Here is a 20,626-nt window from a genome sequence, read left to right as displayed (position 1 = left end):
AACCCCCCCCCAAAAAAAAAAAAACAAAAAACAAAAAAAACAAACAAAAAAAACAAACAAACAAAAAAAACAAAACAAAAAAAAACCAAACAAAAAAAAAAAACAAACAACTTAATGTTCTCTGACGATATTAGGAAAAAAAACCTGGCCTCAATACTCGACTAATGAAATAATTTGAAAGTGGTGCATCTCTGTGTGAACAAAGCCTGTTTTGTTCAATGCAGGGCCATAAACCAAAATGAGATCTTGTTCCACCTGCCTATATCTTACTATTTATACAGTATAATTCATTGCATATATATATATACTTCACTGATTTTTTTTAAATACTGGACTGCATCTCCCCTTAAAATTTTCTCTTTACAGAGTAACTATTTTCTGCAAACATAAAGCATCTCTTTCCCTGCCATTTTGTAGGGAAGGGGGAATAATCTCTTTTACCTCTGTGAGTTAAAGTGACTCACCAGCTACACAAGATGGTTACAATAAGAAAGAATGCACATCTTCTTTTTCCCTTGCCGGGCATAACCAAGGGGAAATTAATATCTCAATCTACCCATTCCCTGCTCTTTTGAGAAAGGGTCAGAAACCTGAAGTGAAAACTGAGTAAAAAGCCCAGTTCTTTACTCTGCAGTTGATTTCAGACTCAGGCTATATTGCAAAGCAGTCTGTAAGCTGAAGCCACAAGCTGATTTGAACTGTGTAGCTTTTTTCTCTTTTTCCTTTTGGTGTTTTTTTTGTTTTGTTTTGTTTTGTTTTTTTTGGGTTTTTTTTGTTTTGTTTTGTTTTTTGGTTTTTTGGGGTTTTTTTGGTTTTTTTGTTTCCTTTTCTTCCTTGGATGAATTCCTTCCACCTTTTATTTGGCTAAACACAATCCTAAACCAGATGTGACTGCCCAGCCAAGGACAATTTAGCCATGTAATCTGTTTGAAAAATGGAGGTTTGGGATTCATTTTGCAAGGGGGCAGCCTTGAGACACACCAAAGGATCTGCTGTACAGCTTTTGCTGTATGAATGCCCAGATGAATGGATGATGCCAACTGCAATGCTCCACTGCTCAGGGCAGTGGACATGCTGGAACCACTGGTGTGACACCTCCCAGGTGAGGCTGAGTCTTGCTAAAGGTGAATGAAATTCTGTGTACTGTTCAGTGTAATCACTGCTCTGTGCAACAGGCTGCACAGCACAAAGGAGGGGAATCATTTATCCATATAAATGGATATATATTTCTCTCCCAGAGCTGGGCTTTGATTGCTGTGCTGTGTGTCAGAAAGATCAGCACTGAAACTCCCAGAAAGGACAATTCTGCAATGCTCACACTGAGCTAAGGCTCCAATTCCAGAAGTCTCTGAATCTACCAGATTGCCTTTCTGCAGATGAGGGGGAAGAGGTAATCCTGTAATAGATGTGAAACTCTTAGAAATGGAACAGTGAAAGCCTTCAGGGTTGTCAGCCATGGACTCATGGGGAATTATGAATCTGAACCTTATGGTGTGGACCTAGCTGGCATAAATCAAGACATTCCATGAGAATCACTGGCCTTGTATCAGTGATGTTGGATGGAGATACGATCATTCTTGCTTAGATTCCAGAAAAATCATTACATGTTGGCTGACCTGAAACTTCATTTTTTTACACAAAGAACGCAGAAGAACAACATGCAACAGTGCTGGCAGCATCTCCATCTCTCATTAAATTTGATCCTGTGTTCTGATACCTCCTGCAGTTGATTTAGCTTTCCATTTCATGTTCCTTGCAATGCCTTAAGCCGCCCCCTTCCCTTCATTCACCCTCTCCTTCACCATTCCCTCTGCTCCCTTTCCTGCTTTTCAGTGTGCAAGTGTATAGCAGCACACTGCATGTATCTTGCTCCAAGCCACACAGGGTGTAGCTGGCCACTAGTAACTGGTGGTCTCTCCAGCATGGTGCTTTCTTTTTCCATAAGCCTTGGAATTAGTGCCAATTTAATGTCTTTAACACCTCTATTAAGTCTATCAAAAACTAGCAAATGAATTTGATGTTACTGGCAAGGAAGTGCAAAGAGCAACTGGGGGATGAAGGTAGAGACTGAACACGTAAATCTCTTTTTTGCAATTAGGCTGAAAGCAAAGTACATGGGAAAGACAAGGTAGTAATAGAAATTAGCTGGAAAATACAAAAGTGGAAAGAAAATAAGGGGAAAGGCAGTAATTCATATAGCACTTACTGCAGAGTAAGAAGTGCATCTCTGCCACCCAGTCAGATAGGGCTTGTGTTCAATTAATTCCTTTTGGAAGCAAAACTCATCAAAGCCTCTTTACTCTGCACTGTCCCTTGTCTTTCCTTTCCTTTAATGGCCCTTAAAAGCTAGACATCCAGCCTGCTATGCCTACCTTCTGCCTGTCTTCCCTGAATGAGCAATAGGAGAAACAAAGCAGCTCAGGGTTCATTAAGAGCTGTGCAAAGACACATCCACTAGCACTGAGCCACAGGCCATAGGTACAGAGACTCTGTCACACCTCGAGTGTATGCAGAGAGTAAATCCACTTCCAGGGCTGGGTCCCATACTTCACAGAGCACAGTGCCCTGCACACATCTCATTTCTCATCAGTCATGGTCTCCTTGCCTCGCAGTTTGTGAGCCAGCAGTCAAAAACGCACCAGAGGCTGATTTCTCAGCACTCACCGGTGCCATTGAGCCCTCAGAAGCTGCCCCAGCAGCCAGATAATGAATTACCCTGTCATTCTTGCCAGGCAGAGACCACATGGGATGGCTGCAGAAGCAGGGCAAGGCAAGGGGAAAGAAGGTATTAGAATGGAGCAAAATTGTGTGGCTCTGCATCCACACAGAGTCAGGCTGCCCACATTCACCCAGCTGTTAAAGAGGGAATGGAAACTGCATTTCTGAATCAGTTCCAGCTTGCAACTACCCATGTGCATTTGAAGCTCAGGTTTCCCAAAGTGTGGGAGGCATGGGACAAAGCAGAAAACAGAGGCATCAATCCAAGGCCTGCTTCGCTCCTGGGAGCAAGTTAAATGCAGAAACCAGGGATAATGTTCAAGTGGACAGGAACAGGCCTTGTGCCTGGTAGCGATTACAGTCAGTCTCAGGTAACCTCAAACAGGTTGGGAAAGACAAGTGTCTTAGGTTGGAAATCGGGGTGTGTATTCTATTCCCATCTGTCAGAGGTGGGGCAGTTATCTTCTGTTAATTGGGGTGTTTTCTTTATCTCTTCCATAGCCAATCCTCGCTCCAGAAAATATCTTCTGTCAATGGGCCATTGAATGTCACTGCATGGCTGATAAAATTCCATCACCCCATTGGGAGATGCTCCACCCAGGGGGAGGAGCCAAGCATTCCTACCTGGGTAGAATCTGAGATTGGAAGACCACAGGCAGCCTTTTCCCACTGGATTCCCAGAGGAGCAGCTTTCTTCTCTACTGGATTCCCAGAGGAAGACCAGGCCCATCTCCACCACCACTGGACTTTCAGTGGAAAACCCCACCCTTCTACAAGATCCAACAGAACCACACCTGTCACTCCTGGAGGACTGCAGCCACCATTTAATGGGACTGCTGCCACCACCCTGACCCACAGAGTGTCAGGTCACATTCTGACTGTGTCAGTGGTTTTTTTTTTGTTTGTTTGTTTATTTGTACTATTGAATTTGTATTTTTAGTTTTCCTAGTAAAGAACTGTTATTCCTATTACTGTATCTTTGCCTGAGAACCTTTTAATTTTAAAATTATAATATTTTGGAGGGAAGGGGTTTACATTTCCCATTTCAGGGGAGGCTCCTGCCTTCCTTAAGCAGACACCTGTCTTTTCAAACCAAGACAAGAAGGAAAGAAGAGGAATGGAAGGAGCGACTGTGAAGGCAGAAAGAGAAATACTAAGGAAGCAATTGAGTGAACCATCAGCCTCTTCTGCCATGGGCTTTCACAGGGGTTGCACACAGGATCCTGCTGATAGGAACAGAAGTCGTGGTAAGGAAGAATTCATGACTGAGGTAGGGCCAAACAGAAAAAACTCCTCAGATCGGAAGGCTCCTATGACTTTATCCTGTCAAGATTAAGGGCTATTTCATCTACAAAAGCAGCTGGCTTATTTTACTGCAAGTAGGTAAAAATTTCTGCTGTGCAGGACTAGTGTTCTGGGTAGTTCCTGACAAGATCTGCACTATCACTGAGCTGGCTTCTCTAATTTAAGCAGCCAAACCCTTTCCCCACTGGAAAAGGTTTTTTTTTTGTTTGTTTGGGTTTTTTTTGCTTCCCCCCCCCCCCAAAAAAAAGAACAAATCTCAAAGGTAGGGCAACTGGATCTCAAAGGTAGGCAAACTTGGTGTTTCACCTGCCCCTTCCACATCTTGCACCGCCTGGCCTGTCAGTTTTGAAGAAAGCACTCACCTGGAAGCATGTCTTGTCTGTGTCATTTTACACTGCACTGGGTGAGAGTGGAGACCAAGCTGCAGAACAGAAATTTCCCCATTCACCTACCACCAAGTGCAGCCCATTTGTAGGAGCATCTCTGGGTGCTTCAGAAAAACAACCTGTATTTATAAAGTCCACTTGCTCAGATTTCAGACTTTCCTTTCTGGGTGTTTAGCCTCCTTATCCAGGAAGGAGCCACTTCATTGTAATCTATTCAAGACTGCAGTACTTCTGAGTCTCACAGACCATTTTATATGTCTGAAAACCACACTGCATGGAAAAAATAAAAAAGTTGATCTATTGCCAGACACCTTAAGGAAGAATCTTATTGATACCTGTTAGGCCAAATTTGTGTCTCTCTTGTACTGATAAACTTCAGCATTTTGTCCCCTGTCGAACTTAGACAAAGTATGAAGCTGGGTCCTGGTCTTAAACTTCAGCAATATCTGTGTGACTTTCTGACCCGGAGACTCAGAGAAAGGTTTATTCTTCCGAAATACTGAATTCTCTCTAGAAGTCATAATTTATTTCTTCCACATTTCTAGCTGACTGTCTCTTCCTATTGATGCTGATTTCAGTGGGGAAAATCTTTAAAACTCTGGACTAAAGATATTTTCTATTAAGCTGACAGCTCCAGGATGGATTGTCTCCTTGCCTATGCCAAACTTGAACTGACAGATATCCACAGAAATGCATCTGACCAGCAGTTTAAATAATGGGTTTATTTTTTTAATATTACTAGCTCTACATTTCCCCCCAGCCTGCCCCCAGCTGGTGAGAAGAAGGTAAGGTTTGAGTTTAACATTTTTTTTTTAGACTTTGCTTTTGCTCTTTTTTTAGGTAGTATCTGCAATGTTATCTAGCAAAGTCTGGGGATGAGGCACCTCTGCATAGCCCCAGCAGCAGCTGTTCCCTATCCTCCTGGCTCCTGCCTCCACAGTAGTCTAACATCACTGTAAGATGATGATTTTCAACAACAGAAATTTTGTGACCATCTAAAATGCTAGGAAATAGTATCTGCATAGATGAGCTCTTTCATAGCTAAGTGTTTGCCTCGTGGCAGCAACTCTCTAAATAAAACACAATTTCCTCTTTCCTCACCGGTCTAGGCCGTGTCTCCCTCAGGAAGGATTTCAGGTCTCCTCCAGCCATGAGCTCCAGCAGGATGAAGCGGGGCAGGGCCTGCAAGCTCACCCCGATACAGCGTACAATGTTCTGGTGGTTGAACTTGCTGTGGAGACAGGGACACCCAGCTGTGGAGCAACTTTGACCCAAAAAGCATAGTAGCAGAAAACATTCAAACCTTTTTGCTGCAGGGAATGTTTTGCTTTTTTGCTTTTAAATAAAATAACAAATCTCAAAGGTAGGGCAACTGGATAAAGCTAAAGCATTACCCCTGCATTCTGTGTCTGTCTGGATAGTGTAGGGACAGACAGAGGTGGGGAAGCAGTGGCTTTTGGCTGCTTTTCCTCTCCCTGTTTCTTTTTAGGCTACAGCAAGACTTGTTGGACATAGGAAGCAGAACATGTCTGATAACAGAGAAAAGTCTGCTCTTAATTTCCCCATCCAAAAGGCAGAAGTTGAGCTAGGGCAATGTTGTTCTAAGTAACACACTGACATGGGGATCTGCTTGTGGGGGATATTTCTTGAGGTCAAGTCTCTAATACTTCCTTATTTCCCCACCTCTCAAATTTGATGGGAAAGTAGTTCCATGGGTTCTGGGATTCAGACACTGACATATGACATGACAGCAGCATAAAGTCAATGCCATCTGTTAGTTTTGACTAGTCAAACCCAAATTCCTAAGGTATGTTGTCCTCTCCAAGAGAAATCAAAAAAATCTTATTATCAATTCTAATATCTGGGCTTTAAATTTTTCACTTTGAGTAATGAAAACCAATGTGAATCCTTTTGAAAATTTAGCTTTTAATAATGTGGTGCCTCTTCATTTGTAAGAAGAACAGAAAAGGATGGTAATGCCTATTTGTGCTGAAACTACTGTATAGATGTGCTGAGAGGACACCACTTATGAAGAACCTTTTTTTCTTTATTTTGTTGAGCTTTGCAAGCCTACACAAGCAGTGTTGATGTGATTCATACACACCTAATAATGAGAGCTTCCATGAGGAAGTCGAGCTCATCTTGCTCTGAACACACTTCTGGCAATGTCTGGAAAAGAAAGAACAGGTTGACAAGGAGAAGATACTTCAACTTACTGATGAGAACACCTAGCACTAACACTGTCTGCAGCAATCCTTCTTTCTTAAAAGAAACCTCGCCCTAAGACAACCACTAGAGCATTGTTAAACTAGACTGTGAAGCCTGTTGAAAGGTAAATATCGGAACTCCTGGCCCACTAATGCTGCTGTCATCCTCCTCCCAGTAAAGGAAATAGCCCAGAGTGCACAACGAAGTGTTCAACATATGGGACTCTGCTGTATAGAGGATGAGGAATGAGATCACAGCTCCTGAGTTCTCTGCAATTCAATGATCCTACCTATCTGCAAGACTGGGATCTATAACCAACAGCAGAACTGTGCTGCTATTGTAATCTCTAAGAGAAAACAAGCCAGCTAGACTGCTGAAGGCCTGGAGAACTCCACCAGGGTCTCTTAGGATTTAGCTTCACATCCAATGTATATCCATCCTGTAAGTGAGTGGTGAGATCCCTGGAAAACCAGGCATCTCCTACTTGCAAGGTCTTTGATGTATGTTCCAGCAGCTTTTGGCCCTGTGAAGATTTTTGGACAGATTACCAACCAGGTGTAGCATGGGGAGGATGGACAGAGGATGGATTAATTCTCATTCCTGCAGCCTACTGTGGCTCTGTGGGAAATCTTTGCCTATTTACTATTCACAGACCTCTTTCAGTAGTCTCACATACCCATATGCTACAAGCTGTACCATTGCTGTGATGGATTAAAGTGTTGCAACAGAGCAGCAATAATTCTAACCACATCCTTCAGGACTTATAGCAACGCTTCATTCATCTTCATTGTTACAATGCATTGGGACTCTTGGGTGAAAGGTGTATGAAACCATCATGATAACTCATACACTGTCACTTACTTTCACAGCCACCTGCAAGGGAGTGGGGTCGCTGGGGATCCCTGTCACCTGACCTTCATATACCTCACCAAAGGCTCCGTGGCCCAAACCCCTGGACAGACCAGAGAAGACAAGAAGGTTTTACTACAGAGAACACACATTATAACACTGTGGACACAGCTCACAGAACGGGCTCACATTTTTCATGGCAGTGTAACAGGGAGAACTGGATATTTACTAGACCTTGGTGAGATCTTTCATGAACCTACATTTTATTTAATTGGAAGGGAAAGCAATTCATGGAAGTGAACATTCCCCAGTGAAATCGAGCTGCTGGCATTGCAGCACGTAACAAAGAGCACTCATCTGTGGCTTTGGTATCAGTGCTCAGTGATGGGTGCTCCAAAACAGATCAATAAAGACAGGACTTTAGTCTTGGTGTTTACACACCCTAAACACATTAACAGTTCCGCTGATATTTCTGCATCATCATTAAACAAAACATTGAGCAAGAAACTAGGAGGCACAATGATTCTCAAAAGACCTGAATTCTAAACCAGATAACTTTTCCTGATTTATTGTATGATTCTGGGCAAGTACCTTAGCCAGTAAATGGTGATGGCAGTGCTTTGTAAAGCACTCAGCTCCAGGAATTTGTGCTGAGAATTGTTTCTCATGTGTGATCATGTTATGACATGTACAGTTTTATTTTGAATAAGATTACAAGAAAAAGAGAAAGGAATAAGAGTAATCATACAATAGATCCTGTCCCGTGTCCTTGTGATACAGATTTTGCATACCTGTCTATTCAGTCCTCACTCTCTTAACGTTAAGTCAACTGGTACAACAGCAGCTATTTCACATCAGTGGCCTGTCATAATGACATGGTGAAATATGGCAGAGGATGAGGCTGCACCCCAAATCCTGAGTCCCTCTTAGCCCTGCAAGGGCTGCACATTGGGCAGTAGTATTTCCAGCCTCTTAAGAGCCATGCCTGCATCTCAGTCTGGGGAAAAGGCTCTCAATAAAGCTCTCTGCTACAGCATGCACTCTCCTGTTAGAGCCGGGTCTGGGCTGAGGGCTGCATTGATTCTGTTCTCTGCTGTATCAGTGGACTGCTTTTGCATGGGCTGTTGCCCTCCTGTCCACATGAACAAGGAGGAGCAAACTGCTCTGCTGTTCCGTAAGCTCTGTCTGTAGTTTTGCCAGGATAGAACCAGTCTGGGCAGTGAAACCACACTGAGGACTCATGTTGCCTGTGACTCAACCTCTTTGTGTAATAACATTTTGTAGGTATCAGCTTGAGACACCATTCTTGGCTCTGCCTGACCAACCTATTACAAACTGAGGGGATAAGCTGGATCTTTACAGCTCATAACTCACCCTCCTTCCAGAAAGTCCACTTTCTCTTCCCTTGTCAATTCCCAGCTGTATCCTCTGCTATCTGCTTGCCACATTTCAAAAATTCTTTCAAAGTCCAAGTGACAACAGAGCAGCAGCACAGGGTACACTGGAAACCTCCAGGTGCAGTCCAGCAAGATGTGCAGGTAAGGGGGAATGAGATAAGAGACAGCAAAACATTGCAGACTGCATAGACTGCTCTGAGCATATTTTTTTTTTCAGCACCTTAAGATTCCCAATTTTCCAAGGACTCCTGCTTCTGCTTTTTATTTTTTGTGTAACACTGCATGGTAACAGGGTACTATTAGATTTACAAGTATCCTGCAGTAGAGCAAAGTGTGCAAGAACTCTGAATTTTCAAGTTTTTCTTAGGAGACACTTTAAAGCTTTTCAGAAGTTCTCATCTAGATGTGATTATCTTGCTGGCTTTATATCCCTGTCTTTTTAATACTGTCTGGCATTTTCAAATCCATTCATTTCCTTGCTATTGCACTTAAAGATGTCATTGTCTTTACCAAAGATACCATCAAAGATTTAAAAGAGCCTCCTACAAGCTTCAGCCATCCCAGAATTTCATCAGCTCATGGCAATGGGCCATTCACTGCATAGCCTGTAAAAGATGTAACTGAATTACTGGTGATGACTATTCAGTTCTCCTCACAATCCCAGGAGATGAACACTCCACCTGTAGAAGGTCAAGGTGAATGCCAAAATCTAGTCCCCTCCACATAAGCCTAACTACTGCAGCTTTACATTTTATGAAAAAGGGGAATGAACCTAAAAGTGCACAAGAATTTGCACGTGCCTGCACAAAGCCGTGCGTTCACACCTCTCTAGGAGAGCCGGGATATGTGGGTGTACAACGTGAAGGGTGGGGAAGGCAAAGACGAATTTACCGGATAAGGGAGATGTTTTTTCGAGGCACCTCTTTAAGGTCACTAATGGATGTGGTCTTTCCTGCAAAGCAGTAGTTGGGGTTGTAGTCGGTCATGATGGTGGAGGTACGCAGTTTGCTCAGTTTGTATTCTGGGCTCTGCAGCTCCATCTGCATGGCTTGCAGCTCCTGGTGCTTGCGGCGATACACTAAACACAGAGAACACAGTTAACCGCGTCCAGAGACTGGATTTGGGACAGCCCTTCTCACTGGGACTCACTGTGGTGTGGCCAGGCTTCAGAGAATCAAACCAGCCAGTGACACTGGCTTATTTCTGTACATCAAATAATTACAGATAGAAAATGGGATCTGGAGATATTCAGGAATCTTTGATTTACACATCTTACGAAGAAAGAGGCTTGGTCATGGACTGTCTGGAAAAAGTAAAATTAATTTCATTTGGAGAAATCTCAGATTTCTGATGGCTTTTTAATGCTATATTTAGTTTAACCAGACCTTCCAAATACAAGTCTAGTTTGAAACTTGTGGGAGGTGAGGTATAACTGACTTTCCTAAATCACACAGAAGTGACTAAAGTCTGAAATGAATTATTGCATCATATTGTTCAAAATCAATAGCCTAAGCTGTTTCCTCAGAATAACACATTGTACATAAAAAATTAGCTAATTTTCCAAAACTTCCTCTGTTTCTAAACAACAGAGTAGGACCACATTTGAAGTCAGTTCATGGAATGTTATTTTACTTGCATCACTTCTGCTACACCATTAAAAACCACACCTTGAAAGAAGACATCCTGAGGGTATTCCTTGAAATAGTAACTGATACTGCAGGATTTTTTCTAAAAGAAGATGACAATCATGAGCAGGTTAAATCACTATTGATTTCTGTGGGAGCTGGATTGAGCCCAAAGACTGTGACAGTAATAGTTATTGCATCTTCTCCAGCAGATGTTGCTCAGGGGAAAAATTTAAGGGGTAAACATGGACTTGCAAAGGCAGATGGATGTAATGACCTATCCACAAACCCTTCCTGTCCTCCATTTTCCTCCTCATTGCCTTTGCTTTGATTTTTTAAATCATTGCCCTTTCCTGAGATGGAAATGATAGGCTCATTGGATGGAAAGAGGATTACTCTTCCACTCCTGAGAAGTATTTAGTCATTGTAAAAAGCTTCTAGCAGGACAGAAATCATAGATGTAGGACCATGTGCATGCAACTGATAACTCCTGAAATTATTAAAACCAAAACAGCTGTGCCAGTTTAATTTCCTGCTCTTGGTTCATCCCTCTCCTTCCCCAGACCACACACAGTGTGGACAAAGAAAGGTGGCAAAGGTGTGGTTTTAATCTCTGACTCTTTTCATTGATTCAAATCTACTCTGCTTGCACCAAATGCATGTGAGTGATGAAAATAAGAACATGAAGAGGTGAAAAATACCTTTTAGAATTTCAAATGAAAATGCCAAGAATACCCACATCCTACTAAGGAGCAGTTTGTGAAAGGGGAACCTATGTGAGAGTTTGAGCTTAAATGTCATACATTAAGAGGTGAAATCTGTACATAGGCACACAAATAAAGAAGATTTTAGGCATTAAACAGCACCAGATCTCACAAAACCAGAAGCAGCTGTGTTCTGGCAGCTACACAGTAGAACACAAAAAATAATGTCTCTTTTGAGATGCAGTCAGTAACTGAAGCCTCCTCAAATTGGTCACTGTGGTTAGAAACAACTACAGAAATCTGAAGATGTGTGTGGGAAGGTGTCATTAAATACAGCAGTAGCTCAAAACCTGAATCCTTTTGCCTCTCAGGGGCCAATTATCCCTAGCTCAGATCCAGCCCTCATATGAAAATATCTTTTGCAGAGAAACACTCACCTATCATGATTCCTGAAAAAGCCAAAATTAAAGCAGCCACCAATGCTGAAGTCACTACAGACAAGACCAAGGAGAAAGGGAGACGAACCACTGGCTCAGCTGGAACAGAAAGAGGGAATTACATGTTTGCAATCATCTTCCAGGAGCCACCTTTTTTGCTATGAGATATTTTTCTGCTGTTCTTTCCATTTACTCATCTGCTGCTCCAATAGTGTAGGAGGAACCTCTGGCATGACCAGTTCTCAGGATCTATGACTTCTCATACCTCACTGTTTCATTTTCCTCAATTAATATCAAGCCATTAAAACAGATGGTTCACTATCAATGAATTAACATGTGAACTCCCTGGGTGCGAAAACAAGACCATAAAAAACAGGGGCAGGAGGTTGGGGGTGAAAAGAACATTACATTGTTTGGGTTAAAGTGCTGCTATCAATGCCAAATCACAGCAAAAGCAGGAGGAGGACTGCAATATATCATCTCCTAAATGCATGTAATCCAGGCAGAAAAACCTGATAACAGTGTATTGAAACGGTATCCTCATGTGGGATCATGCTATTAAGGTTTACTTCATCTTGACAAAATGACCATACTTTTTACCCATCTTACAGGCAGGAATGGTAAAAACACAACAATTTTCCCATGCCAGTGACAAAGCTGAAAGCAGGATCCCAAACCCCTGGAGTGACCTGCTCTAACTGCTGCACAAGAATAGGAAGTAAACCTGGTAATGGAGCTCTGAGTGCCTTCTTTTGAAAGAAAGGCAAGTATGAGCAACGTATTTAGTTTTTCTCAGAGAAATCTTGCACAGAATTTCTCACAGTTTCTGAACTTTTACCTTGAATGTCCAATTCCTCAGGAATATTTTCCTTCACCTTGCACTTTTTTTTTGTTCTTTAAAGAACTGGTCTAAAATTTAAGTTCAGCTGGAACATTCTTTCAGCGAGCAAACTTTCAGGATTTCAGAGCAGACTCTTAAACACCAGCACAAGCAGACACAAATTTGACTCTGCTCAGATCTGCCCAGGATGCCAAACATACACTGTAGAGCAAAGCAGTGCTGCTTCTCAGTGTCCCAGTCCTCAGTGTTGATGAGGCTATATCCTGGCAAAATAGTTCTGCAGCATACACCAGCAGGAAAGAAAGTAACATTCAACTGCAGCCAGGTTTAAGAAACATTAGACAGCACTTTCAGGATGTCTTACAGTCCAAATTACAGCCTTTGGCCACATATTTTCTGTACAACATGTTAGCAGTACTCACACACCTACTTACCTATGCAAGACACACCATCCTCTGCCAATTCTGTGCCTGGCTCACAAAAGCAAATGACTTTTTGACTCTCAAGATCAACATGGCACTCGTCCATCTCACAGTGACTGCAGTTAAGGTGCAGCCTAATTTCCACCTCTCCATGCCCCTCTGTCACTAAGGAGTGGATGAAGAAGCTCAGTTAATTACTGTAAAGACCATTCTTATAATTTCCTTGGGCTCGCCCTTTTCTTTCCCAGCCTTTACTCCCTCCAAGATCAATCACAACAATATCTTCAAAACTTTCTGGCTGAATCCACCAGGCCAGAGTGCATCTGTATTTGAAAATACTTCTGGCTGTTCTAAAGGAAACTTCTTTTTTTTTTTTTTAATGAGTAGATTTTCTTTGTTGTTTTCTGAACACATTGCAAACATATCAAAGACACTGACTTCTGGGAAAACACAGGTTGGATTGAAAGTATTTATCACTCCCATGCACTGCTGGGCAGCACCTGTATATTTTACCAAGGGACACTCTAAGGAACTTGCTTGTCAGCAAATAGTCAGGTGTTTTGTCTGGTTCTTTCCTAAAGTATCTGAGTTATGAGGTTCTGCTATCACTTTCCTTGGCCAAAATGATTCTGTAGGCTGGTAGACTGTACTGCTGGGAGTGTTTCCTAATAGGCTTGATGCTTCCTCTCCCTGTTTTTCTCCTGCTACTTCTGTCTATTCTCTACTGTATTTTATATACTTTCTGCCTCCTCATGTTCATGACACTGAGCTGTACCCCAAAAGGTTGTAAGGGGTCCTACTATTTTTAACATTCAGTAAGTCCACAAAAAGACTTCTGACCAGTATGAATACCTTTAAGTGCTGGAGTGTATAAAGTACCAATTGGATTAATAAAGGACACACCATCCTCCCCATCCATCTCTGGGTCATTGTCCACTGCAGCATTGCCACCTATGTCAAACCAGAAGTTACCTTAACAGACTGAGGCTCATAAAACAATAAAACACAGATAAACATGGCAACATGCATGAATTCAGCCTATTTAGGCAGGCATCCAAATGAAAAAAGAGAAAAATTAAAGCACTTAATATATAGGGAACATTTAGCAAGTTGTGGCATGAACTACTGGACTTTATCTCTACAACCTCAATTTAATAATGAAGCTTGTGACAGTCAATTAATTAGCTCTGTATAGGTAGACTGTTGCAAACTAAGGCACGAACTTCATCTTTAACCATTTGGATGCTGTGAAACATACAAGCCCTTGTAAAAATTTATGTAGCTAAGAGACTGGAAAGCACCAGTACTCCAGGGCTAAGTTGGTACCCTTGCTGATCAAGGCATGTACTGTGTCAGCAGAGGGAATGAATAACCTGATATCCTTCCTCTCCTTTGCACCCTAAAAGCAGGGTGGTCCACCAGGAGTGGGGACTGAAGGAAATTATGAGCTGCTCATTTCTTCTTGAGCATATGGAACATACCAGAAGCAAAGTATGGGCAATAGATAACAAATATTAGAAACATATATATTTTGTACTTCAAGCATGCAACGATTCCCCCACCCCACCCAAAAATAGCTTTTTCCCTTTAATTGTCTTCAGTGAAATAAAAAAAAATCATGTGAGTCATTCTGTTGGAAAAAGAAGCATTACACAGGAACACTGGTACAAAACATGCACTTAATAATTTAAACTCATTACTTCCTCTCAAGATTTCTAGTCTACCATATACTTAATTTAAGCTGTGGAGAACCAGGGGTTAAAGAGTCCTCCACAGTGCAGATGGCTGCAGAAACTATGTGGCCCAGGAGACTACAGGTTAGTAGAGATCTTGAATCTGGCCCACACCAGTTGTAATCAACATAATGCCATCTGACAGCTGCCCTGAGACACAGAGGCACACAAAATTAACTCCTTGTTGACTGAAGTCATATTAAGAGGGGTGCTGGCTGGCAGCCTGAGCCTCTGCCCCCAGAGACCACCTGTGAAGGACCAAGGCCCACCCACAGCAGGGCAGGGGAGAAGCTGCAGCATTCCCCCTGATTGCCAGTCTCCAGGACCAAAGTCCTCCAAACACAGGTGCTGGCAATGGGAGCACATAGCTGTGGCTCCTCCTGCTCCAGCACTGCCACCCCAACATGAAAGGCTCAGGAATCACAGCAGGATCTTAATGTCATGTTTTGCAGAGCGCAAAGCCAGGGCTGCAGCTGAAAGACTGGCATCTGGCTCTTTGCTCAAAGCCTAAATGAGTTCATCTACTGCTAAAAAGGCAACACACAGACATACTAGTACATAACAGTCAAATATGCTAGCTACAGGAGAGTTATCATCAGTATTTTGCTGATCATTAGCACTAAAGGAGGGGAAGGGACACCTTGAACACGAAGCCACTTTACCTATATATCCTCCGCCTCCTCCACCTGAGGAGCACCCCCCTCCACCCCCTCCGAAACCCCCTCTTGTCTCCCACCCCCACTTCTTCATGGCCTGGGGGCAGGATCTTCCTCCAGTAGCACCTTCCAGCAAGGATTTTCCTGACCACAGGAAGGAAGTGTTATCATTCCAGCCACCTCCACCACCTGCAGTTGAGAGAAGAGAAACGGCACAGACAGGGGTTACTTTTTGTGTAAAAAACACTGGAGGGATCTGCAGGACAAGCATCCATTCAAAACACCTCAGCTGAAAGTCGCCATCTGCATCTCTTTTCACCTACCATACAAGGACGAGTATATTCTATAGAAAAGGTAAAAAGATATCCCTACCTACTCTCCAACCACTTCTTTCTGGTTTACAGAGCCTTCCCCTTCTCTTTGACTAAAACACTTCCAAAAAACCCCAATGCCAGTTCTGAATTTATTGTAAGGGGTGTGAAAGTATATCCCACTCCTACTCTCCACACAACATATTTACCAGTCACTCAATTTCAGCTCTGCTGCTTGTTCAGTCCAAGGTCTCTGCACAGAGACTTCTAGACATGGTGCAATTATGTTCTTTCTGCATAAGCCAGAGAAACTCTGAGTATGTCCACACAGCACAAAGCAGTGCAGGGACCAGGACAGTCACACTGGCACTGCAAACTCCCACATCAAAAATCAAACAACTTTGTTTATGAGAGGTACTGCACTATTTTGGGGAATGTAGCCATTGTTTTAGCTATACCATCTCTGATACCCTTATTTACTCCAAGTATCCAGTACTGTCGGTACCTTCTATTTGCATCTGTTATAACCCTCTGCTCTCCCTGAACTGTATTTTCATGAGTTTTCCTCACCTTCTTGTGAGGAGGAGGAATCTGGGAGTACCACATATTCACAAAGGTTTTCTTAAAAGGAATAAACTTTCCTTACCTGCAGCTCCTGAATTTCCATTCAACCCTGGAATAGAGGAATCATTCTCCAGTCTTTCTGGATGAAATGTGTCCGTTTTGGCCCTGTAGGCCCTGCCACCTCCCCCTGCTGCAATTATCAAGGGAACTGGTTCTCCATTCTCCATCTTAACAAATTCAGAAATAAAGGCAATGTTCAAGCTGAGTCAGACATGTAAATGGAAGTTCAGGCACATCATAGTTACTGCATGTTGCACCAAGCAGGCATCTAGGGCTGCTCAGCACTGCACACTGTCATTGCATTATTTATGCATGCACACCCAGAAAATTAATGAATAGAAAATTAAAGAATAGTCCTAACAAGTTCTGCTACAGGGAACAGCAGCCTCAGTAGCTCTATGAATTGTATCTACCATGGTAATGGCTCTTAGAAAGCCTGTAACATCCCATGTGATGACTCCTATCAAAGGAAACAGCTAAGGAGCATTGTTCTGCACAGTGTCTCCCCTGAGACCAGTGTTTGGGATGAGTACTGCCTCAGCTAGCACAGGACAGGAAATATCAGTGGTCCACAGCTACAGGACTGCCAACAGAAAACATACAGGCTATCCTCAACTTTTCTTGTCAGGCTAAATGTATAGCTGAAGTCTCACAATGCCAGAGGTGAATGAAGTCCTGCAGAATTTGCCCTTTGCTGTAGAACTATACTTCAGCATCTCAGTTTTTATTGAAAAAAACCCAACCCAGTTCAACCTGTTATGTTTGCAAAGGATACTCCAAGCCACTGAAGCAAGTGTGGACATATTGAACAGCAGTTCAAAGAAGTGTGAAGGGCCAACCCAGATCCCTACATCACTCAAGTGGAAATTAAGGATACCCAGAGGTCACTCTGTGGACCCTCTCCCTGAGGTGCATAAGGGATTTTTCAGAGGCAGGTGGCAGGATGTGTTGATGCTGAAGGTGCATGGGGACTGTGTTTCCATACCTTAAATATGTAAGTGGCACCGCCCCCACCTCCACCTCCTCCTGCCCATTCATTGACACTTCTGTTCACACGAATCTCTTCTTCAATCACATTGTTCTCTCCGATGCAGACTTTCTGGATAACATCATTTGTCTGCAAACAGAACACCAAGTCTGAATTCAGGTAAGAAACCCCCATTCCCTTGTGCATACAGAGGCCTCATGAACCCTTCACCATTCCCAAAGCAAGAAATTGTCTTCCAGTGAAATTACATGACCAGAACCAAATGAACGATCTTCTAGAAAAATCTGGCTTTGTCCCAGATTGAAAGGCAAGATTCTATTTGCCATCTGTATGGCAGTTGTCTTCTGTTAAGTGGGTAGTTTTCCCTATCTCTTCCACAACCAACCCTCTCTCAGGGGAGACATCTGCTGATAATGGGCCCTTGAGTGTCACTGCGTGACTGATAAGAACTATAACATCCCATTGTGAGATGCTCTGCCGAGAGGCAGGAGCCAAGCATTTCTACCTGGATATAATCTTGAGTTTCTGGAACACCAGATTTTCTGCACTGGATTTCCCAGAGGAACAGCTGCCTCTTCCACTGCCTCTTCAGAGGAAGACTGCACCCTTTTCTACAGGATCACTGCTCCAACAGAACCACACCTGACACTTCATGAGGACTGCAGCCACAATTCCCAATTGGACTGCTGCCAACACACTGACCAACAGGGTGTCAGGTTGTATTCTGACTCTGTCAGTGTTGTTTTGGTTCACTGCATTGTTTATTTTATCTTCTTAATTTTCTTCCCTAATAAAGAACTGTTATTCCTGCTCCCATATTTTTGCCTGAGAGCCCCCCTTAATTTCAAATCTATAACAATTCGGAGGGAGGGGGTCTACATTTTTTCCATTTTAGGGGAGGCTCCTGCCTTCCTTAGCAGACACCTGTCTTTCCAAACTAAGACAGGTATTGTAAAATGTAGGTGAACTTAAAGGGAAGAACGATGATGTCTAACTCTAATTTAGAAGGCTGAATGATTTATTATAACTATGTTATAATATATTAATATACTATATAAAGGAGGATACTAAAACTACATGCTATTTTTGCTATTATACCTAACTACTCACAACTCGTGACCCTCTTGCTAGAGTCCAGACACAGGTGGATCTGATTGGTTATCAGGTCTAAACAATTCTTACTAGACTTTAATTAAGCAATCACTCCAGGTAAACAATTCTTTAAGTACATTCTACATGAGAAAAACATGGAGTAGAAATAGAAATCTTTTTCTCTTTTTTTCTCTCTGTACACGTCTATAAAAAATTCTAAGAGACAAAAAAATGTGCTTACCACAGACAGGCTTTTTGCCTCAACCTGCACCAGAAGAATTTGTTGCCATTTTTAATTGAATTGTTTTGAAGCAAGCTCAGTGCTGATACCTATTATCACATAATACACCTCCATAAACCTTTAATGTACAAAATGTAGCAGAACTTGCTGCAAATATTTCCCAGGAATAACAGTCTGTATTTCACAAGTGGAGGAAGGGAGTAACTTGCAAAAGGATGTGCTTTGTCCCATGTCACAGGACAGCCAAATGCCAGATACAGAGAACCCAAGTTTGATGACCTCATTTCCTGTTGGTTGGGCCAAGCAGCCAATGTGCATCTCTGATGATCTTAGTAGCAATTTTACTGCAACTACCAATGCCTACGAAAAGAGCAGCAATCCCACCTTTGACTTCAATGTTCCCTGATGTTAATCAAAATACCTCACTAAAAAGCCTCCACATTTCCTACTTAGCATTTTTCCCTTCTATCAATTATCATTGATCACAGTTAGCTTTCTGTATTAGGTAAATCCCTGAATTCACTAACTGATTTCAATCAAAACATTAAACTACCATTTATACCTACTTCAGGACTATGACCCAACTATTGTTTTGGTTTAAAATTGAAGCACTAAAGTGCATGACAAGCAGGACCCTGCTGTGAGCATTTTCAAGTTGTAAAGTGCTGCTAGCTTATTTTACTTTACAGGTTTTATTTCAGTAACACTATCTTGTTATATTGCACATATGATGCACACTGAACTCACTAAAGCAACAACATTTTTAGGGGAAAACGCACAAACATTTGTTATTGTAGGATTGACCTTCTGTTTCCTTCTACTTTCATGTATGTGTTTTCTTTTGGAAGAAGAACTTGATAAAAGCATACTCAAATTACAAATTATTCTGCTGACCACAGAACATGTTCTAAGTTGTGCCAGAGAATGAGTGGCACCCATTTTGTGTGCAGACTCGCCTAAAGAACTAACAGTCCTCCTTTCCCTGTTTTTTCCCCCTCTCCTTAATTGATTTGGAGTTGGGTGGGAATGATTAATAAAATGACAAAGTCAATGACCCAAAGGAACCACTAGATTACAAAAAAAATAATCCTTCATGGCAAAGACATAACTGATTACAATCCAATCTAGTAAAAGTCCCCTCTACGAGTCAATGCAATCTCTTTGCCTCAATGAAAGAATTACATTAGCACTCAATAAATTCTCACTAAGATTACAGTGGCCTGCAATTTAATGAGTCCATATATTACCCTCAGCTGGAATGTCCTAGTTAAAGATGCTGGATGGACGTTTGAGTTAGGCCATTTCTCATTTCAAAAAGGCTTTATATTAATGGTTTGTTTGTAGATATGTGTAATTCTAGTTTTAACATTATTTACTTCAGCAGCCAGCCTTGAAAACCCCTTTTACTTGTCTATATCCTTCAACCTTTCTCTGCTCTAACAGACTGCTAAGCTTTCATCTCTTGGATGCCAGCCATTATCAGCTGAGAAATGCACATCATTTAAATGTCCAGCTCAAACCTGTAGGTGAAATTTCATCAGAAAATGCTTTGTTTGCTCCATGAGAGTGTCCTATTCCCACATCTTCCTCCAAAGAATACTAAACAATTAATAAACTACTGTGCATGCAAATAGTGTCCATCTTTCTGTCAAGACATTTGCAGCAAGGTTTGATTAGTGACATAAAAATCAGGACTGACCCAAAAATGATTGATTTGTATTTCCTATTCCCCTATGGAGAATAACCAAGCAGGCCCTGTGATGTGGGTATCTCTAGAGGTGCAGAGTATATGATAATGGCAGGGCTGGGCTCAATAGTGGAACAAGAGCAAAACCCTGCAAAGTCAGCCTTGAAGACTGATTTCCAGAGGAATGGAAGGCAGGGTTGTCTTTTGTCTCCAAGCCCCCACACAGGTGCTCTGAGATACTCAGATCAGTCAGGAACCTATTGTGTATTATCAATGGGGCCCAAATGTTGAAAAGAAGCAAGCACAGGGACATGGTGCTTCATGTTCTCATGCTCTCCCAGTAAAACTGTACCTATTTCTTCACTCCTATAGCCCCAAACCCTTTGAGGACAACGTTTTTCT

The 20,626-nt window shown here is 42.2% G+C and overlaps 1 protein-coding gene across 1 annotated transcript in view; it reads right to left on the bottom strand.

Moving 5' to 3' along the window:
* ALK (ALK receptor tyrosine kinase) overlaps nt 1–15,460 on the bottom strand; it is a 28,381-nt gene extending 12,921 nt beyond the window's left edge. The window contains exons 1-8 of the mRNA XM_053972928.1: nt 15,408–15,460; nt 13,745–13,843; nt 12,905–13,057; nt 11,630–11,728; nt 9,755–9,941; nt 7,479–7,569; nt 6,514–6,578; nt 5,511–5,640 (exon numbers count right to left, since the gene is read on the bottom strand). Of these exons, the coding sequence (XP_053828903.1) occupies nt 5,511–5,640; nt 6,514–6,578; nt 7,479–7,569; nt 9,755–9,941; nt 11,630–11,728; nt 12,905–13,057; nt 13,745–13,811 (792 nt within the window). The 5' untranslated portion in view covers nt 13,812–13,843; nt 15,408–15,460. The remainder of the gene's footprint in view (nt 1–5,510; nt 5,641–6,513; nt 6,579–7,478; nt 7,570–9,754; nt 9,942–11,629; nt 11,729–12,904; nt 13,058–13,744; nt 13,844–15,407) is intronic.
* Between the last annotated feature and the right edge of the window lie 5,166 nt (nt 15,461–20,626).

Source organism: Vidua macroura, chromosome 3 (assembly GCF_024509145.1).
Source record: "Vidua macroura isolate BioBank_ID:100142 chromosome 3, ASM2450914v1, whole genome shotgun sequence".
Lineage (NCBI taxonomy): Eukaryota > Metazoa > Chordata > Aves > Passeriformes > Viduidae > Vidua > Vidua macroura.
Note: the sequence above shows the minus strand (reverse complement) of the source record. Positions and strands in the feature narration are given on the sequence as shown.